We start from the raw sequence: 18,418 nt of genomic DNA on the forward strand, positions 1-18,418 counted from the left end.
CCTCAGAGGCGCCAGGAGGTTAAATCCTCCTAGGCCTCGCCTCATTCCCTCCTGGGACCTCTCTGTCATCCTCTCGGGCCTACGGAGAGCTCCCTTCGAGCCCCTTGAGTCAGCTGAGCTGAAACATCTGTCTCTCAAGACAGTGCTCCTGACTGCGCTCGCCTCCTTCAAGAGGGTTGGGGACCTGCAAGCATTTTCATTCAGCGATTCGTGCCTGGAATTCGGGCCGGACTACTCTCACGTTATCCTGAGTCCCCGGCCTGGATATGTGCCCAAAGTTCCCACAACATTCCCTTCCAGGACCAGGTGGTGAACTTGCAAGCACTGCCCCCGGAGGGGGCAGACCCAGCCCTCGCGTTGCTGTGTCCTGTTCGTGCCCTGCGCGTTTACATGGACCGCACGCAGAGCTTCAGAAGCTCTGAGCAGCTCTTTGTCTGTTTTGGAGGTCAGCAGAAGGGAAAGGCTGTCTCCAAACAGAGGTTGGCCCACTGGATGCCATCGCCTTGACGTACCAGTCGCAAGGCGAGCCGTGCCCCCTCTGGTTGCGAGCTCACTCCACTCGGGGTGTTGCTTCTTCCTGGGCGTTGGCGCATGCCGCCTCTGTTGCAAACATTACAATCTCCGAGTGGAATCGGTGTCCACCCGTGTGCTGTCTACTCGTAGATAGCCATGGGTGTTCACTTGCTGTGCCATTTCCCTCAGGGGAGGGAATGCGAGCACTTTTCCCGCTCCTCAGTTCAGTTCCCCGTAACGGTGAACCCTGTGGAGTTCCTCCTGCATCCTGTGGCGGCCAGACGTGGCGGAGGCGTCCGGCGCTAGGTCCAGTACTCGTGTGTATGCCCTATTGGTCTGCCCTTGTACTGGGCTAGATGCCCATATGCTGTGATTCCCCGCGGGTAATCCCATATGTGTTTGTCCACGGTACGGTTTCCCTGATGGTAAACCCGTGTCTTTCCCTGGGCAACTTCGTCTCTGATTGCTAGTGCGCTCCTCCCGGAAGGTAGGACCTACATCAGAGATCTTCCATATGCGTTACTGTCCTCAGGCCAGTCCATATGTGTTTTCCACACATTACCTCCCCTCGGGCAGGGTGTGGTCTCCGTAGCTTTCCCCTCCTCGGGGAACGCTTTCCTGGCGTTTTGGTCATGGCTGAAAAACATGGGAATTGAGTTCCAAAGCACTCTTCCCCGTGGGTAAGGAACAGCAGCTTCGACCTCTCCATTGTAACGCCCTGTCCTCTCCATCCCACTGGTATGGAAGACATTCCTGGGCTTACTCTGGGCGCTGGAGGGTTGTGAGTATGGGCCGCACTTGCATTGGGCACGCTACGGCCTGCCAGCATCTGCCTCCCTAACACTCGTAACGTGGTTCAGTTGCTATGGCGCTTTTCACGGGACCCCATTACGTCAGTATTGACGTAACGTCAAACGTGACTGAATGGGAATGTCTAGGTTACTGTTGTAACCCCCGTTCCCAGAAGGAGGGAACGGAAACGTTACGTTCCCCTGCCATAGCTCTGAGTCATTGGCTTGTTTTGTATCCTTGGAGGTGATTGGGCTCCCAGGCAAGACCCCATTACATCAGTATCGACGTAACGTCTCCGTTCCATCCTTCTGGGAATGGGGGTTACAACAGTAACCTAGACGTTACATGCGTAACCTGAGACGTTTTCACAGTTACAAACACTCTCTAAATTTACATGCTATAACTCACATAGACAACTAGCATTGCAGTAACATAAACAATAATGCAGTAAATAAAAAATCATCGTCCACTTAATTGAGCCGTGGAGGAAGCTGAAGCCCTGCCCCAACACCATTTTCGCCGACACCCGTGAGATATTTGGCATGCTAAATATCTGGACCTGTCGGCGATTCAAAATCCTGCAGTGTGAAAAGTGTTCTGACTGAAAACTACATCGGCGATGACCGACAGCCAATGAGAGAGCAAGATACAGAGCAGCGGAGAGTTCGGGGAGGAGTTATAGACCAAAATATCAGCAAGCATGGCTTCGTTTCAGATAAACATTACAATTTTATCATACAGAAGCAAAGCACAAACATTTGCTTGACCATCAACAGCAGCACATTGAAAAGTTATGTATTTTGCTCCAACTGTCGTTGCAGAACACACAATCCTTGTTCTTCGCGTCTCCCCAAACATTTCCTTCTCCATATTCTTCTTTTCTTTATGTTGTTTTCGCTGCAAATCAGCGCACAGGCAATTCGTTTTTCAAGCTTCTTGCGGGCTACTATTTTTAATAATAATCCCACCCTGTGTCTCAATCAGCTCCCTAGTTCAGTAGTCAGGGCACTGATCAGGGTATCAGCCACATTCACTTTCATTATATACTGATTCACGACCTAGGAAGCTAGGGAGCTGATTGAGACACAGGGCCAGTCTCACATGAGAACTCTGGTCTTGCACGCGTTATTTCCTTGTCATGTCTCGCGTGTGTTTGGTTGTGAAACGTAGTTTGCGTGCCAGACAGAGGCTGTCGGCGATTCTTCCTATTGTAAAGTCATGCAGTGTGAAACCTTCTGTCGCCGATCCATCGTGCAGTATGAACATAGCAGCGACTGAATGCTGGCCAAGATAGTCATGCAGTGTGAAAAGAACAGTGACCCGACTACTTTGAAAATCGTGCAGTCTGAACTCGGCATTAGCCTACTTCAATATTTTAAGTTTGACTTACCCTGTGAATATCTAAATGTTTTTGCTTTCTTTTGGAGGCCCATCTCTAGACAAGTGGCTGCTGTGAGGCCCCCTCAAGTCACATCCCATCAGAGCACAGCCCCTGTAAGAGGAGCTCATGTCAGAAGTGTGTGTCCAGCCGTCCCAACCAGCTGCCGTCGGCCACCTTCAAACAATGAAGCGCAACATCAGTCTTCCTGATGACTGCAGTGAGTGATGTTTCAAAGACAGATTTTCAGATCACCTTGAACTCTGACAACCTATATAACTTTTATGATTTTCAGGAGATGTTTTCATAACATACTCTGTGGACACTGCAGCAGAGTTGATGCCCTTTGTGAGTTTTTTGAATAATCAAGGATTCAGACCAGCTGTAAGATTGATTGCCTCTTTTTTTCTTATTTACAGTGTCATTTCATCAAACCTTTATTGTTTGTCACATGTGTATACTAGATATATAAAACAAAGAATTTTATTTTATTTTTTTTAGATAGATATATTTGAAGACAGAGTTAGAGAAATGGACATCAACAAATGGATGGACAGTTTTATTAAAAAATGTAAGAATTTATTATTATTATTGCAACAGAAAAAGAGCTGTGTTTTAAAGTGTTTTAAAATTGAAGTGTGTAATATAAAAAGAAAAACAGCTTAATATGTAAATACATGTAAATACTGTAAGCATTCATAGATTGTTTCTTTCAAAAAGTGTAAATACTGTGACTTTTGATACTATCAAAACATTGCTTTTTTTGTTTAAACATCAGTCATAACTCTACCACTGGTACTTCACCTTTAATTGACTTTTTGTTTCATAGTTGAGTTCTTACCTCTGGGTGCTTTTGTTAGACTTTAAAACAAAAAAACAAAAAACAAAAATTAAGGTGAATCAGGGTATCTTCCGTTTATTCATTTTTTGATTTAATATTGAAATCAGAAAAACGAGAAAACGTCCCAGGGTTACTGGTGTAACCCTTGTTCCCTGAGTAAGGGAACGAGATGCTACATCGAAAGACGTGATGGGAACCCTCTGTATGATTGCGTCGTGAAGCACCTCTGTATCCAACCAATGATGAGACGAGACGTCAGAGGCGGGTGATGTCACGGACCAGGAAACTACAAAGCATACCCAGAACAAAGAACGCTAGGTTCTGGATTATGGCTGATGCAAGACACTCACAGGTATGCTGGGGGTATGGCAATGTGACGTAGCGTCTCGTTCCCTTACTCAGGGAACAAGGGTTACATCAGTAACCCGAGACGTTCCCTTTCGTGGGAACTATCGATGCTACGTCGAATGACGTGATGGAAACGCTGTCCCAACTACGCCGTATCACCAAGTACCTGTCTGTGATCTTGTGGACAGGACTGAGGAACCCGGAGTAGAACTTACGTCTAGGTTGTACCTGAAGAATGTGTGCTGGGATGACCATCCAGCTGCATCACATATATCATTCAATGATACTCCTGACATTGATGCCTTAGAAGCCGCCATACCCCTAGTGGAATGAGCACGGACAGCTAGAGGACATGGCTGTCCAGATGCTTCATAGGCAAGTGAGATGGCCTCGACCACCCACTTGCTCATTCTCTGCTTAGATGCTGGGCCCCCCTTCTTAGGGGACCCATAACATACAAACAACTGGTCTGTTTTCCACCACAGGGCAGCTCTGTGGACGTATGTATCTAAAGCCCTAATGGGGCAAAGCAGATTGCGTTTCTCCTGATCCGGATCTACAAAAGGAGGAGGACAGAAAGCCTGGAGTACAATAGGACCCGGGATGTTGGTGGGGACCTTTGGCACGTAGCCAGGTCTAGTGTGCAGGAAAGCCTTAACCATACCAGGCGCAAATTCCAGACACGAAGGAGCAACCGAGAGTGCTTGTAAATCTCCTATTTTTTTAAGAGACGAGATTGCCAGAAGAAATATCCTTTTTAGAGTGAGGAATTTTTCTGATACCTCTTCTAGTTGTTCGAAGGGAGCCTCAGCTAGCCCCTCTAACACTATAGCCAAGTCCCAGGCTGGAGTTCTTGTATGCACTGCAGGCCTCAGCCTCAGTGTGCCATGAAGGAAGCATATGACAAGGGGGTCTCGACCCACCGAGGAACCCCCTACAGGAACATAAGCCGAAATGGCTGCTATATAAACCTTCAATGTTGAAGGAGATAACCCTTCCGAGAACTTCTCTTGGAGGAACTGAAGCACAAAGCTGATAGATGACTGGACAGGGTCCACATTCCGTTGACTACACCATGTAGAAAACAACTTCCATTTATATGAATATAGCTTCCTTGTGGAGGGAGCTCTGGACTGAAGGATGGTCTCCACAACCTCGGTTGGGAGACCGGAGTCTATGAGCCTTGCCCCCTCAGAGGCCAGGCCCACAGTTTCCATAGCTCTGGGCGGGGAGTATCGTGCCGCCCGCTTGAGATAGGAGATCCTACCTGAGAGGAAGCTCCATTAGGGAGCCGTCTATTAGAGACACTAAGTCCGCAAACCATATCCTGGTCGGCCAGTACGGGGCCACCAGTATCAGGCTGACCCCTTCCTGGCGTACCTTGTCCAGGGAAATGCATACAGACGTAGCCTCGGCCACGTCTGCAGCATAGCATCCAGACCCAGAGGTGCTGGGTACGTTAGGGAGTACCACAGTGGACACTGGGTTGACTCTCCCGAAGCAAATAGGTCGACTTCCGCTTGACTAAAGATTTTTCCAGATGAGCTTCACCACCTCGGTGTGGAGTCTCCACTCCCCGGGCCTTGGCCCCTGCCTCGACAGGGCGTCTGCTCCCACATTTAGATGCCCCTGAATATAAGCTGCTTTCAATGAGAGGAGCTTTCCCTGGGCCCACAGGAGGATCCGACGGGCCAAGTTGCAAAGTCGGCAAGACCGCAGACCCCCCTGGTGGTTGATATATGAGACCACCATCGTGTTGTCCGTACGGACCAACACGTGATGATCCCTCAGGTCCGTGAGGGAGTGTTTCAATGCAAGAAATACCGCCATCATCTCCAGCCGATTTATGTGCCAGGAGAGCTGATGGTCCTCCCATAGACCCTGAGCCGAGCGACCACTCATGATCGCCCCCCAGCCCGTGAGGGAAGCATCTGTAGTAAGCATTACGCGATGACGAGAAGTCCCCAACACAGGTCCCTGGGACAGGAACCAAGGCTTTTTCCACATGACCAGAGCACAAAGGCATCGCCGCGTGACTTTGATCATGCAAAAAGGATTTCCCCTCTGAGAAAACCCCTTGGTCCTGAGCCACCACTGTAAGGGTCTCATGTGCAGAAGGCCAAAAGTTATCACGTTGGACTCAGCTGCCAAAAGACCCGTCAGTCTCTGAAACTGTTTTACAGTGAGTGACTGGTCTAACTTCACCGCATTCACGGCTCCGAGAATGGAACTCACATGAGCAGGGGATAAATATGCCTGCATCGTGGTGGAGTCCCACACTACCCCTAAGTAGTTGGTAATTTGACTTAGGAACCAGCACACTTTTCTTTGCATTGAGCCTCAGCCCAAGCTTCTTCATGTGCGACAGAACAACATCTCTATGTTGAGCTGCCAACTGTTCTGTTTGAGCTAGTATCAAACAGTCGTTGATATAGTTCAGTACGCGGATGCCCTGGAGTCTCAACGGAGCCAGAGCTGCATCCACGCACTTCGTGAACGTGCAGGGTGATAGAGATAGGCCAAAGGGAAGAACCTTGTATTGATAAGCTTCGCCCCAGAAAGCAAACCTGAGGAACTTCCTGTGATGAGGATGGATGGATACATGAAAGTATGCGTCTTTCAGGTCTATCGCCACAAACCAGTCTTCGGACCTGATCTGTGGGATAATCTGTTTGAGTGTAAGCATTTTGAACTTTAACTTTCGTACAGATCGATTTAGCACACGTAAATCTATGATCGGAACGTAACCCTCCATCCTTCTTTGGAACAATGAAGTAGCGGCTGTAAAAGCCTGACAGCTTGCTGGGAGGAGGAACCCTTTCTATAGCTCCTTTTTGCAAAAGTGTCATAACTTCTTGTTCCATAACCAGAGACTGCTCTGGGGTTACCACTGTGGGAAGAACCCCATTGAACCTGGGTGGCCGAGAGCCGAACTGTATTCTTGTAACCCTGTTCTATTGTGAGCAGCACCCATTTCGAAATGTTCGGGAGAAGTTTCCATTCTTCCATAAATTCTACTAAGGGAACCAGTCTCTCGAGACTGGTCTCTGGTGTTTTTTGAGCACTTCCCACTGAGCAAATTACGTCCAGAAGACGTCTTTTTGAGGTCTTGTCTCAGGTTGAAAAGACGTCCACTGAGGGGCCAGAATGAAAGTTTTTATGACGTCTTGTTTTGACGTCTTCTGGACATCCGATATAGACGAACACGCAGAATCACCAAAGGAGAAAAATCACAATTTTTAAGCCACCATCGTGGAGATGAGTGTTTGCTTTAGTTGGGCTCTTGACCCTTGCCTTATTAATATTAGAGTTTATTTGGGCTGTTAACTGAGTCATAACAGCCAAACAAGTAAAGAGAAATGATCAGGTGTTGGTTATGTTTTCACATAATCATTATTTGACCTGAATCACTGAACTCATGAAGAGCCCAATCTGTGAGTTAGATTTACAATATTGATTACAGCAGCACTGTGATTCTACAGCAGAAGATCAGCTTTATCAATATGATTCAAATGATTCCAGAAAAGGTGTGTTGAACAAAAAAAAATTATTCATTTTAGGCACACACAGACATCAAGAATCAGCCTGTGAATCTCAACAGTGGTGACCATCAAAAAGCATGTTGCAGTGCATTCTGGGAGCCACCAATCAAAATTCATCCATGGCTCCCATCATGCATTGCTGCATGAATAAATTATGAGCTTAATTGTCTTAGTAATTTCCTTTATTCTCATATTTTATTTTGTTCTGTTTTTATGTGACTTTTTAGTAGCTTGTTTTCTAATGTTCAGAGTTGATCTGTTGATCAGAATATGTTGCTTGTCACCGTCGTTGAGATTCACAGGCTGATTCTTGATGTCTGTGTGTGCCTAAGAGAAAGATTTTTTTGCATGTGAAATCCTTCAGATTATATTGATAAAGCTGATTTTGTGCTGTAGAATCACAGTGCTGCTGTAATCAATAATGTGAATCTAACTCAGAGATTGGGCTCTAAATGAGTTCAGTGATTCAGGTCAAATAATGATTATGTGAAAACATAACCAACACCTGATCATTTCTCTTTGCTTGTCTGGCTGTCATAACTCAGTTAAAACTGCCCAAACAAACTCTAATATTAATAAGGCAAGGGTCAAGAGCCCAACTAAAGCAAACACTCATCTCCACGATGGTGGCTTAAGCGAATCAAGTGACAACCGACCCTCCTCGGAGGATCGGTGGAGACCCTGACGCACACTGGGTGGCAGGACGGATACCAGATTTTTTAATATACGAACCCCTCCGGGGGGAGCTGCCCTCATAAGTCCTAGACGGCTGGCGTCAGGACTTTTTCTTTGAAACTGCCTTACCCCCGGAAGGCTTCGCCTGTGCTGACCGTCCTGGTCCTCAAGCTCTCTGCGGGGGAGCACAGGTGGCCACACTGGCTTTTTGTTGCGCTCTGTGCGCTGAGGAGCTTGCATTCGGCCGAGGCTGCTCCCGCCCAGCAGCCTCGGGGGGATGGACGCGGTGGGGAAGGAACCTCTGGAAGGCCGCTGATTGTTTGCGTGTCTCCTGGAACCTATCAATGACAGTAGATACTGCGTCGCCGAATAGGCCCACAGGAGACAGCAGCGCATCCATAAGGATATTTTTGTCCTTGTCTTGACTTGGCCGTCTCCTTGATGGCCCAGAGAGCTAGATCTGTCGCTTTACGCAGCTCTTGAATGCACTCAAATGTCGCTTCCCCACTCTCGTCAATTTCCCCCAGCAGATCAGCCTGATATGCTTGTAAAATTGACATGGTATGTAGACAGGCTGCAGCCTGATCCGCTGCCGAATAAGCTTTGCCCACTAGCCCTGATGTAGTTTTTAAAGGCTTGGTGGGCAATGTCGGGGTCTTAAGGGACGATGCAGACTCGGGCGAGAGATAGCTCGCAAGCATCTCCTCAACCCGAGGCATCGCCCCATAGCCGTTGTGTTTCAGCCCCATAATATTGTTGTAAAGAGATGTTTGGGGGCAGACCCCGACGCTGGGGTAGTGACTGTGCGGGGAGGAAGCGCTCATCGAGTTTGCTTTTTGGTTTATACTCTATCCTCTCCGCGGGCCAGTCTATTTTCAGCTTATCGACTGCCCTAGTCACTACCTCCAGCAGCTCCTCATAAGCTGGAGATGAGGATGGCGGTTCCTCATCACCAGCCTCGACGTTCTCCACATCAACCTCCTCGGCGGAAGATACGTTGAGTGTCTGTGTCTCTCTCTGGGGGGAAGAAACCGCAACGCGTGCTCCCACCACCAGAGGAGAGACACTGGGTCTGGCAGGTAAGGGAAGAGATAAGGCAGAGCCCGTCTCAACCCCCTGTACCAGATCCATTTGTGATCCCCACGAATGCAGCCTTCACTGTGCCTCGGCAGCAGCGGGACCAGATCCGCGGGGAACACCGGCCGCAGCACTCTCCTCGAAGAGTGCCCGCCGCGATCTCAGGACTCTGAGAGTGAGCCGCTCGTAGTGAACACAGACAGCTCCCTCAAGAGCTGCCTGTGCGTGCTCAACTCCCAGGCAGATTACACACATCTCGTGTGTGTCCCCACCCGAGATGAATCGAGTGCAGGGAGGCACATACTTTGTAAACTGCTGTTTGTCCTTCTTAGTGTCTTTTTCCGCCATTATAATAGTCTATCTGAATTATATATATATATATATATATATATATATATACAAACCCTATTCCAAAAACGTTGGGACACTGTACAAATTGTGAATAAAAACAGAATGCAATGATGTGGAAGTTTGAAATTTCAATATTTTATTCAGAATACAACATAGATGACATATCAAATGTATAAACTGAGAAAATGTATCATTTTAAGGAAAAATTTGTTGATTTTAAATTTTATGGCATCAACACATCTCAAAAAAGTTGGGACAAGGCCATGTTTACCACTGTGTGGCATCCCCTCTTCTTTTTATAACAGTCTGCAAACATCTGGGGACTGAGGAGACAAGTTTCTCAGGTTTAGGAATAGGAATGTTGTCCCATTCTTGTCTAATACAGGCTTCTAGTTGCTCAGCTGTCTTAGGTGGTCTTTGTCGCATCTTCCTCTTTATGATGCGCCAAATATTTTCTATGGGTGAAAGATCTGGACTGCAGGCTGGCCATTTCACTACCCGGATCCTCCTTCTACGCAGCCATGATGTTGTAATTGATGCAGTATGTGGTCTGGCTTTGTCATGTTGGAAAATGCAAGGTCTTTCCTGAAAGAGACGACGTCTGGATGGGAGCATATGTTGTTCTAGAACTTAGATATACCTTTCAGCATTGATGGTGCCTTTCCAGATGTGTAAGCTGCCCATGCCACACGCACTCATGCAACCTCATACCATCAGAGATGCAGGCTTCTGAACTGAGCGCTGATAACAACTTGAGTTGTCCTTGTCCTCTTTAGTCCAGATGACATGGCGTCCCAGTTTTCCAAAAAGAACTTCAAATTTTGATTCGTCTGACCACAGAACAGTTTTCCACTTTGCCACAGTCCATTTTAAATGAGCCTTGGCCCAGAGAAAACGCCTGCGCTTCTGGATCATGTTTAGATATGGATTCTTTTTTGACCTATAGAGTTTTAGCCAGCAACGGCGAATGGCACAGTGGATTGTGTTCACTGACAATGTTTTCTGGAAGTATTCCTGAGCCCATATTGTGATTTCCATTACAGTAGCATTCCTGTATGTGATGCAGTGCCGTCTAAGGGCCCGAAGATCATGGGCATCCAGTGTGGTTTTCCGGCCTTGACCCTTACGCACAGAGATTGTTCCAGATTCTCTGAATCTTTGGATGATATTATGCACTGTAGATGATGATAACTTCAAACTCTTTGCAATTTTTCTCTGAGAAACTCCTTTCTGATATTGCTCCACTATTTTTCGCCGCAACATTGGGGGAATTGGTGATCCTCTGCCCATCTTGACACTGCCACTCTGAGAGGCTCTTTTTATACCCATTTTATATCATGTTGCCAATTGACCTAATAAGTTGCAAATTTGTCCTCCAGCTGTTCCTTATATGTATATTTAACTTTTCTGGCCTCTTATTGCTACCTGTCCCAACTTTTTTGGAATGTGTAGCTCTCATGACCAAGGCATGACCTTTCAAAATGTCTCACTTTCAACATTTGATATGTTATCTATATTCTATTGTGAATAAAATATAAGTTTATGAGATTTGTAAATTATTGCATTCCTTTTTTATTCACAATTTGTACAGTGTCCCAACTTTTTTGGAATCGGGTTTGCATATATATATATATATATATATATATATATATATATATATATATATATATATATATATATATATATTTATACAACAGTTCTGTCTGGTTCTCGAATCTGATTGGCTGATAGCCATGCGATATTTCAGTGATAACAGCACTCCTACTGCCTTTTCACCGTTTGTATCACTCCGCTTGAAGTGACCGTCATGGCGGCCGATCAAATCAACCATAATTTTTACAAATACTACTTCTTGTACCACGAACTGTAGTTTTAATAGTTTTTTAGGCGAGAATGTAGTTGTTTAGACCTGAAATATGTGACTCATGTTTAATAACAGCGCCTATTTTACAATTTGTTTTGACGTTTTCGGAGATGCGAGCTCGAGTGCGTCAGCGGCCGTTCAGTGTTTCTGTAACCGCCGAGAACAGCTTCATCTCGGCCAGTGCCTCGGGGATTTGCCGCTGGCTCTTATAGTGGTTAAACATGAGACATAATTCAATTTGAGTACATAGAACGGGCAATCTTTGGTCTTATTAATCTATTATTTGTTCCAGAGCAAGTCGAATTGTGCTATATTAAATTTGATAATAATAAACGTTATGTTACATCCTTATATAGCACATTGGCTACAACTAGACGGGACATATCAGACTCTTCTCCGCTCTTCAAATACGTAAAACATTAAACTTTATAAACATATGGTTTTTTGAGTAAAGAAAACGCTTTACAATTTTTTCAAACATCAGATCTTTATTTACCTTTGCATTGCACAGAGGAGATGTCCAAACTGCGTGCGCACTTCATTCACGAGGTGAGGCAGATTAATGAGGCTTGATTGACAGTTTGAGGATCCAATGGAGTTAGGAGGTTTTGTCACAAGCTCTTTAAAATCCTTTTCATTCGTTAAATATTTGTAAAAACCCACATACAAGCGTAAATGGTGACCTATTTTTATTTTATTTTTTTAATAACTAGTGCTTTATGTTTGACTGAACTGTACAATTGTGCTTATTTGTTGTTCTAAATATTATTGTTAATAAATATGATTTTATATAAATATGTCCATTAAGTAATATGGATTGAGTGAACATTACATTAATACGCCATTAGATGGCGGCAACACTTTACAGGAGAATGAGTCAGTGAAGCACAAGAGACTTTTAAATTGAAAGGAACTTTTGCAAAAGGAAGTTTTAGCGCTGTGGTGTAATCATGGGTGTAATGGATGTAAAAAAGGACAAATACAAAGATCGCTTTCCTCAGCGGACATTCAAACGGACTTGTATAAAGGATATAATATTATGGACATCGACTTGAAGAATGAATGTAATGCAATATACCAGACACAGGTAATAGCCTACTCTCTCTCTCTCTCTCTCTCTCTCTCTCTCTCTCTCGCTAATACTGTACAAAATTCAATGTGTTTCAATGAAGCGACTCAACGTTCCTTCGTTACTAGTTCTAAAGTGACGTTTTAGAGTTAGTAACGGAGGCTTGGTTCAACTGACAACTTGAGTTTTGAAACGTTCCTTCGTTACTAGTTCTGAAGTGACGTTTTAGAATTAGTAACGGAGACTTGGTCCAACTGTCAAATTGAGATTTGAATCCGTGGCGGAAGGAAGTAGTGCTGCACAAAAGACGGTTTTAAAGACACTCCGTTGTTGTTCTTATTTATTTACACACTCGTGCCGTCGAACTGTTGTATAAACGCAATATCACACTCGTAGCCGTGCGATATGGCTGTATATCAGCACGCTGTGATTACCTACGGCACTCGGCCTGCGGCCTTGTGCCTACGGACGAATCACAGCGTGCTGATATACAGCCATATCGCACGGCTACGAGTGTGATATTGCTCATATATTTATAGAGGTACTTCACGTCGCAATCATACAGAGGTTTCCCATCACGTCATTCGACGTAGCATCGATAGTTCCCACGAAAGGGAACCACACTTTTTTTCGTTTTTCATTTTTAAAAAGAAAACGAAAAAAAACTCCTCTTTCTGGGGTTGAAAACGAATAATCAGCCTGAATATTGATTGGTCAACCAGAAATCAAACCATGTCGTCATCAGTTGTTCATCGGTTCCGCTCAACAGAATAATAGTCCCTCGCTCTACAGCTGTACAGATTCTTAACATGTTTATTCTACATTTCATCTCTTTCTCATCAAATAACCAGACTAGTGAATGGCTTGACACAAATCATACTGGTGCAGAGTCAGGGCTTAATTCTGTGTAGACATAAATTCATCTACACGTGAAATATTAGTTTATCTCATAAATATTAATTTACTTTGCAGCTGCACACAACTACCCCCAGCCTACAACTTTGGCACAATGCCTGTTTTATTTAACTGACCAACTATAAAAATCTAGGAAAGCTGCTCGACGCACTGGGCAGCGTGGAGCGAATGTACAATACATTGAAGTAAAAGTACCAGCATCGTACCAGCAGTCTTTTGTTTTAGACAACATGGGATGAATATGAAATGTTATGACAGATAGGCTATGAAAATATATTTATTTCAGTGTATATTACAGTCACAGCATATCTATTAGGCCTATTCTATTTTGAGTTTTTTATATATATATATATAGAGAGAGAGAGAGAAGTGTAGGAAATGGGAATTAATATTGAGTATTAATGAATGTCACACAAAACGGTGTTTTATTTTCTCTGCCAACTAAACTTCCAATGCAAATCAGAACCGTTGTACAACTGACTCCTAGTGCACAGAGCAGTGTTTCATTCCTGAATGAATCGGAGTCTTTGAACAAATCTGTTGACCGAGTGATTCAATGGCCTAATAGATTATAGAGATCCACTTGATATTTATTTCTGAACGAATCAGTGTTTTGAACGAATCGGTTGAATAAATGACTCATTCATTAACACAATGACTTGCCGGCACCTACTGGCAACATTAATTTCATAATCCAAATATCGTTTAATTTTATCATTCATTTAATATTTCGGTCCCACTTTATATTAAGTGGCCTTAACTACTATGTACTTACATTTAAATTAATCATTTTATACAATGCACTTATTATGTACATGCATGTTTTTACATTGTACTTATATTTTAAAAACACCTGCATGTAATTACATCTGTAATTAATTTCTGTAATTACATTTATAATTACACTGTTGAACCATCCCTTACACCTTACCCCTACCCTTAAACCTACCCATACCACCAGCGCTTCCCCTAACCTTACCTGTATCACACCTCAATAGCAACAAAAGTGTTTTGCAATTCAATCTGAACCCAATAAGTACACTGTACTTATTTTTTGATGTAAGTACATAGTAGTTAAGGCCACTTAATATAAAGTGGGACCAATATTTCTGTATTCAAAATGTTTTTTATTTTTTTTATTTATTTTTTTTATTTGGTTTTCCAATAGACGAAAGTGGATAATTGAAACATTAACAGTATACCATGTAAAAAAAAAAAAAAAAAAAAAAAAAAAAAATATATATATATATATATATATATATATATATATATATATATATATATAACAAATAAATAAATAAAAATCAATAAACTAAAATAAAATTAAATAATAATAATTATAAAAATAAATAAATTTATAACAAATAAATAAATAAATACATAAAAATCAATAAACTAAAATAAAATTAAATAATAATAATTATAAAAATAAATAAATAAATTAACAGAAATTACAGCAATGTGGTCAAGTTCAGAATTACAGTATCAACATGTGAGCATTTAAGGATACATATCAGTCTTATAGTCAATGCCAAGACAGTTCATGGGGATTGTCCACAGCTTCTGGAATGATTTAGATTTACCTTTTAACATATGTCCAATCTTTTCCAGAAGTTTAGTTTCTTTGATCAGGATTATCCAGTATTTATCAGTATTTATTTTGCTATATTTATTTGGAGACATATAGGCTCTATGTACAATATTAAATTGCATTTCTTTAAATCTATTGCAGACTGAGATATTTAATGGTAATCTAATAATATCTTCCCAGACATTTTCGTCAATGTCACATTTTAAATTCTTACTCCATGTCTTCTGCAATAAAACCAAATTGTCTGCTTTGTGATGGCTTACCATAGAGTAAAATTTGGATATGAAGTGTTTAACTTGGGTATCCTTAAGAAAAAAATCGATCCAAAAAGAAATCAGAGCTATTCAGTGTAAGACTAGCATGTCTAGTCTGGACGAAATGTCTTATCTGCAAATATTTAAAAAAGTCCTTTTGGGGGATATTATACTTTAAGCATAGCTCATTAAATGACATAAAAACACCCTTGTGGAATAGGTTGTGTATCCTGTATATTCCCACATGAATCCAGTTACTAAACTGAGAGCCCATGTTAGTATGGTGAAAATCTGTGTTACCTGTCAGTATGGATAGTATGGGCAAGCTCTGATTATACTTGAGAGACCTTCTAACCTGTGACCATGTTTTGACAACTCTGATAATGAGTGGGTTTCCTTTTACCTAGTCAGGGATTTGGGTTTTCTGGTCTAATAAGTTAACCAAAGAGATTGGGTTACAGAATTGTTGTTCTACATCTACCCACAGAGCATCTTCAGGTTTATTTATCCAATCTAGCAGAATCCTAGCCTGTATTGCCCATACATAAAATTTAAAGTTTGGAGGTGACCATCCATCTGTATCAGTGGGCAATTGTAAAGTTTGTAGTTTAACTTTAGGTCGTTTACTGGCCCAAATAAATTTAGACATAGCTTTATTAAGATCTTTTATATCCGCATTTGTCAAATTTAAAAAAGTCATGGATAACGGGTATAACATTTTGGAGAAGATTTTTATAAGGTTTATTCTTCCTGAAAAAAGAAACTGGGAGTTTTGACCATCTTGTGAAGTCTTCCTTGACATGGGATATAGATGTTTTAATATTGTGAGAGTTTAGATGTAATACGATACCTAAATATTTTATACCTTTAGGAGACCATTTGAATGGTTTAACAAAATTAGGTTCAGATGTGTTTAGTGATCCTAACGGCATTATCTCTGATTTGTGAAAATTAACTTTATACCCAGAAATGACTCCAAATTGCTTAATACAATCCATTAGTTGCGGCAATGACATTTGTGGGTTAGTTATAGTTAGCAAAATGTTATCAGCATAAAGTAATATCTTTTGTTGTCTATTACCGATATTAACACTGTGAATATTTAGATTATTTCGAATGTAAACTGCCAGGGGTTCTATCGCTATGGCAAATAATAAAGGGGACAAGGGACAGCCCTGACGAGTTCCCCTCTGAAGCGCAAATGAGTCAGAGAGAATGCCGTTAGTTAATACAGCAGCCGTAGGTGATGTATAGAGCAATTTAACCCATTTTATAAAGTTTTCACCAATCCCAAATCTGGTCATGACATCAAACATATAACTCCACTCCACCCTGTCAAATGCCTTTTCGGCATCCATTGCTAGTAAAATTCCAGGTATGGAGTTTTGATCAAGATGGCATATTATATTAAATAATCTTCTAGTATTACAATAGGAGTGGTGGCATTTTATAAATCCTGTCTGGTCTGGGTCTATAATGTTGGGAATTACATGCTCAAGACGCTTAGCCAGGATTTTAGCCAAAACCTTTAAATCTACATTTAACAAACTGATTGGTCTGTGAGAGCTGCATTCCTCTGGATCCTTTTCTTTTTTATGTATTATAGTGATATTAGCTACATTCATATAATTAGGCAGTTTAGATACATGAAACGAGGTATGGATAGCTTTCAAGAGGTATGGACATATTTTATCATTCATAATCTTGAAAAATTCCACCGGGTAGCCGTCTGGCCCTGAAGATGTTCCTGATTGTAAAGAATTAATTGCACTTTTAATTTCCAATAGGGAAATGGGGGCTTCTAAGGGTTCTTGTTGTTTATTGTTTATTTTAGGGATATGAAGATCTTTAAAAAAAGTGTTTTCCAATGTACTTTGTTATCTGAGCTATATAATTTTTCATAATATTGTCTAAACATCTCATTTATTTTTTTGTTTTCTGTTATTCTGCATCCAGAGGGATCTTTAATTGCTGGGATATATCCTTTTGTGGACATCTTTTTAACTAATCTAGCAAGGAGACGATTGGGTTTATTACCCATTTCAAAAAATCCTTGCGAATAATATGTCCCTATCTGCCTTACTAGTGAGTAATTGGTATAATTGAGCTCTCAAAGATTTAAGTTCAGCAAGAAGTTGGGCTGATTTTGAGGAGTAAAACTGTTTTTATATTGTGAGAATTCTCTTTTTTAGTTTCACTTGCTCAAATAATAAGTCCTTTTTTTTTTTGTACTAGTGTAGGCAATTATCATTCCTCTTAGAAAGGCCTTAAGCTTCCCAAACTGTTCTTGTTTCATCTGTCTGTTCTTTTAAGTAATCAACAAATTTCTCATCTAGGAGATGGAAAGGATTACGTTTCCATATCCTTGACTGGTAATTAGGGCGAGGTGGTAGCATTGTAACAGTTACAGGTGCATGGTCTGATAAAGTTATGGGGCCTATATCAGATTTCTCAGCTAATCTTATCATCTGATTTGAAAAGAATATATAATCAATACGTGAAGCAGTTTGATGTGGGTAGGAATAAAATATATAAGCCTTAACAGTAGGATTTAAAAATCTCCATATATCATTCAGACCAAGCTCTTGACATGAGGTTTTAATAATACTAGCAGTTTTAGGGGCTGTGTTAGCTGCAGGTGATTTATCCATACCTGGGTTAAGGTAACAGTTAAAGTCCCCTCCGAGGATTACATTGTTACTGTTATGATACAGAGGGGTCGGACACAGATGTAAACAGGTAAGCAGTCTTTATTATAAAACCAGTGAGCAGATATGGCAAGCAGGAATGAACAGATGAGCAATGGTAATGACTGGTGGTAGTTACGGTTATAGTTGCGGTCCTTTTGTGATTGCAGATGGTAGAGTCCTTTAACTGGATGGAGCTGGAGAACGTAGGAGACGTAGGAGCACTCACACACAGATGAGGAACACACTGGGAGATCAGGTTACACAGTAGACAGGTAAGTAGCAACTCCTTGAGGTAAGCATACAGGTAAGTATACAGGTAAGCTCAACGAGACCGGACAGTGAGTGCAGGGTGTGAGTGCTCTTTATACTGGTGGTGATGAAGGGGATAATGATGTGCAGGTGACGGTGATTAGTATGCCGGTGATTGGGAGCGTTGGGATTGGTGCATGGTGGAGCCTGACGTGTCTGTGACAGTACCTTCCCCTCCACGGCCCGCTCCTGAGGGCCGAGGACCCCGG

At 42.3% G+C, this 18,418-nt stretch overlaps 1 protein-coding gene across 1 annotated transcript in view; it reads left to right on the forward strand.

Annotated features, from left to right (window-relative positions):
- Positions 1 to 869: 869 nt before the first annotated feature.
- The window catches only part of LOC125261226 (E3 ubiquitin ligase TRAF3IP2-like), a 39,212-nt gene continuing 21,663 nt past the window's right edge, over positions 870 to 18,418 (forward strand). Inside the window, exons 1-4 of the mRNA XM_048179842.1 lie at positions 870 to 921; positions 1,046 to 1,193; positions 2,733 to 2,799; positions 3,189 to 3,254. Coding sequence (XP_048035799.1) covers positions 870 to 921; positions 1,046 to 1,193; positions 2,733 to 2,799; positions 3,189 to 3,254 — 333 coding nt within the window. The remainder of the gene's footprint in view (positions 922 to 1,045; positions 1,194 to 2,732; positions 2,800 to 3,188; positions 3,255 to 18,418) is intronic.

Source organism: Megalobrama amblycephala, unplaced genomic scaffold, assembly GCF_018812025.1.
Source record: "Megalobrama amblycephala isolate DHTTF-2021 unplaced genomic scaffold, ASM1881202v1 scaffold373, whole genome shotgun sequence".
NCBI classification, from domain to species: Eukaryota; Metazoa; Chordata; class Actinopteri; order Cypriniformes; family Xenocyprididae; genus Megalobrama; species Megalobrama amblycephala.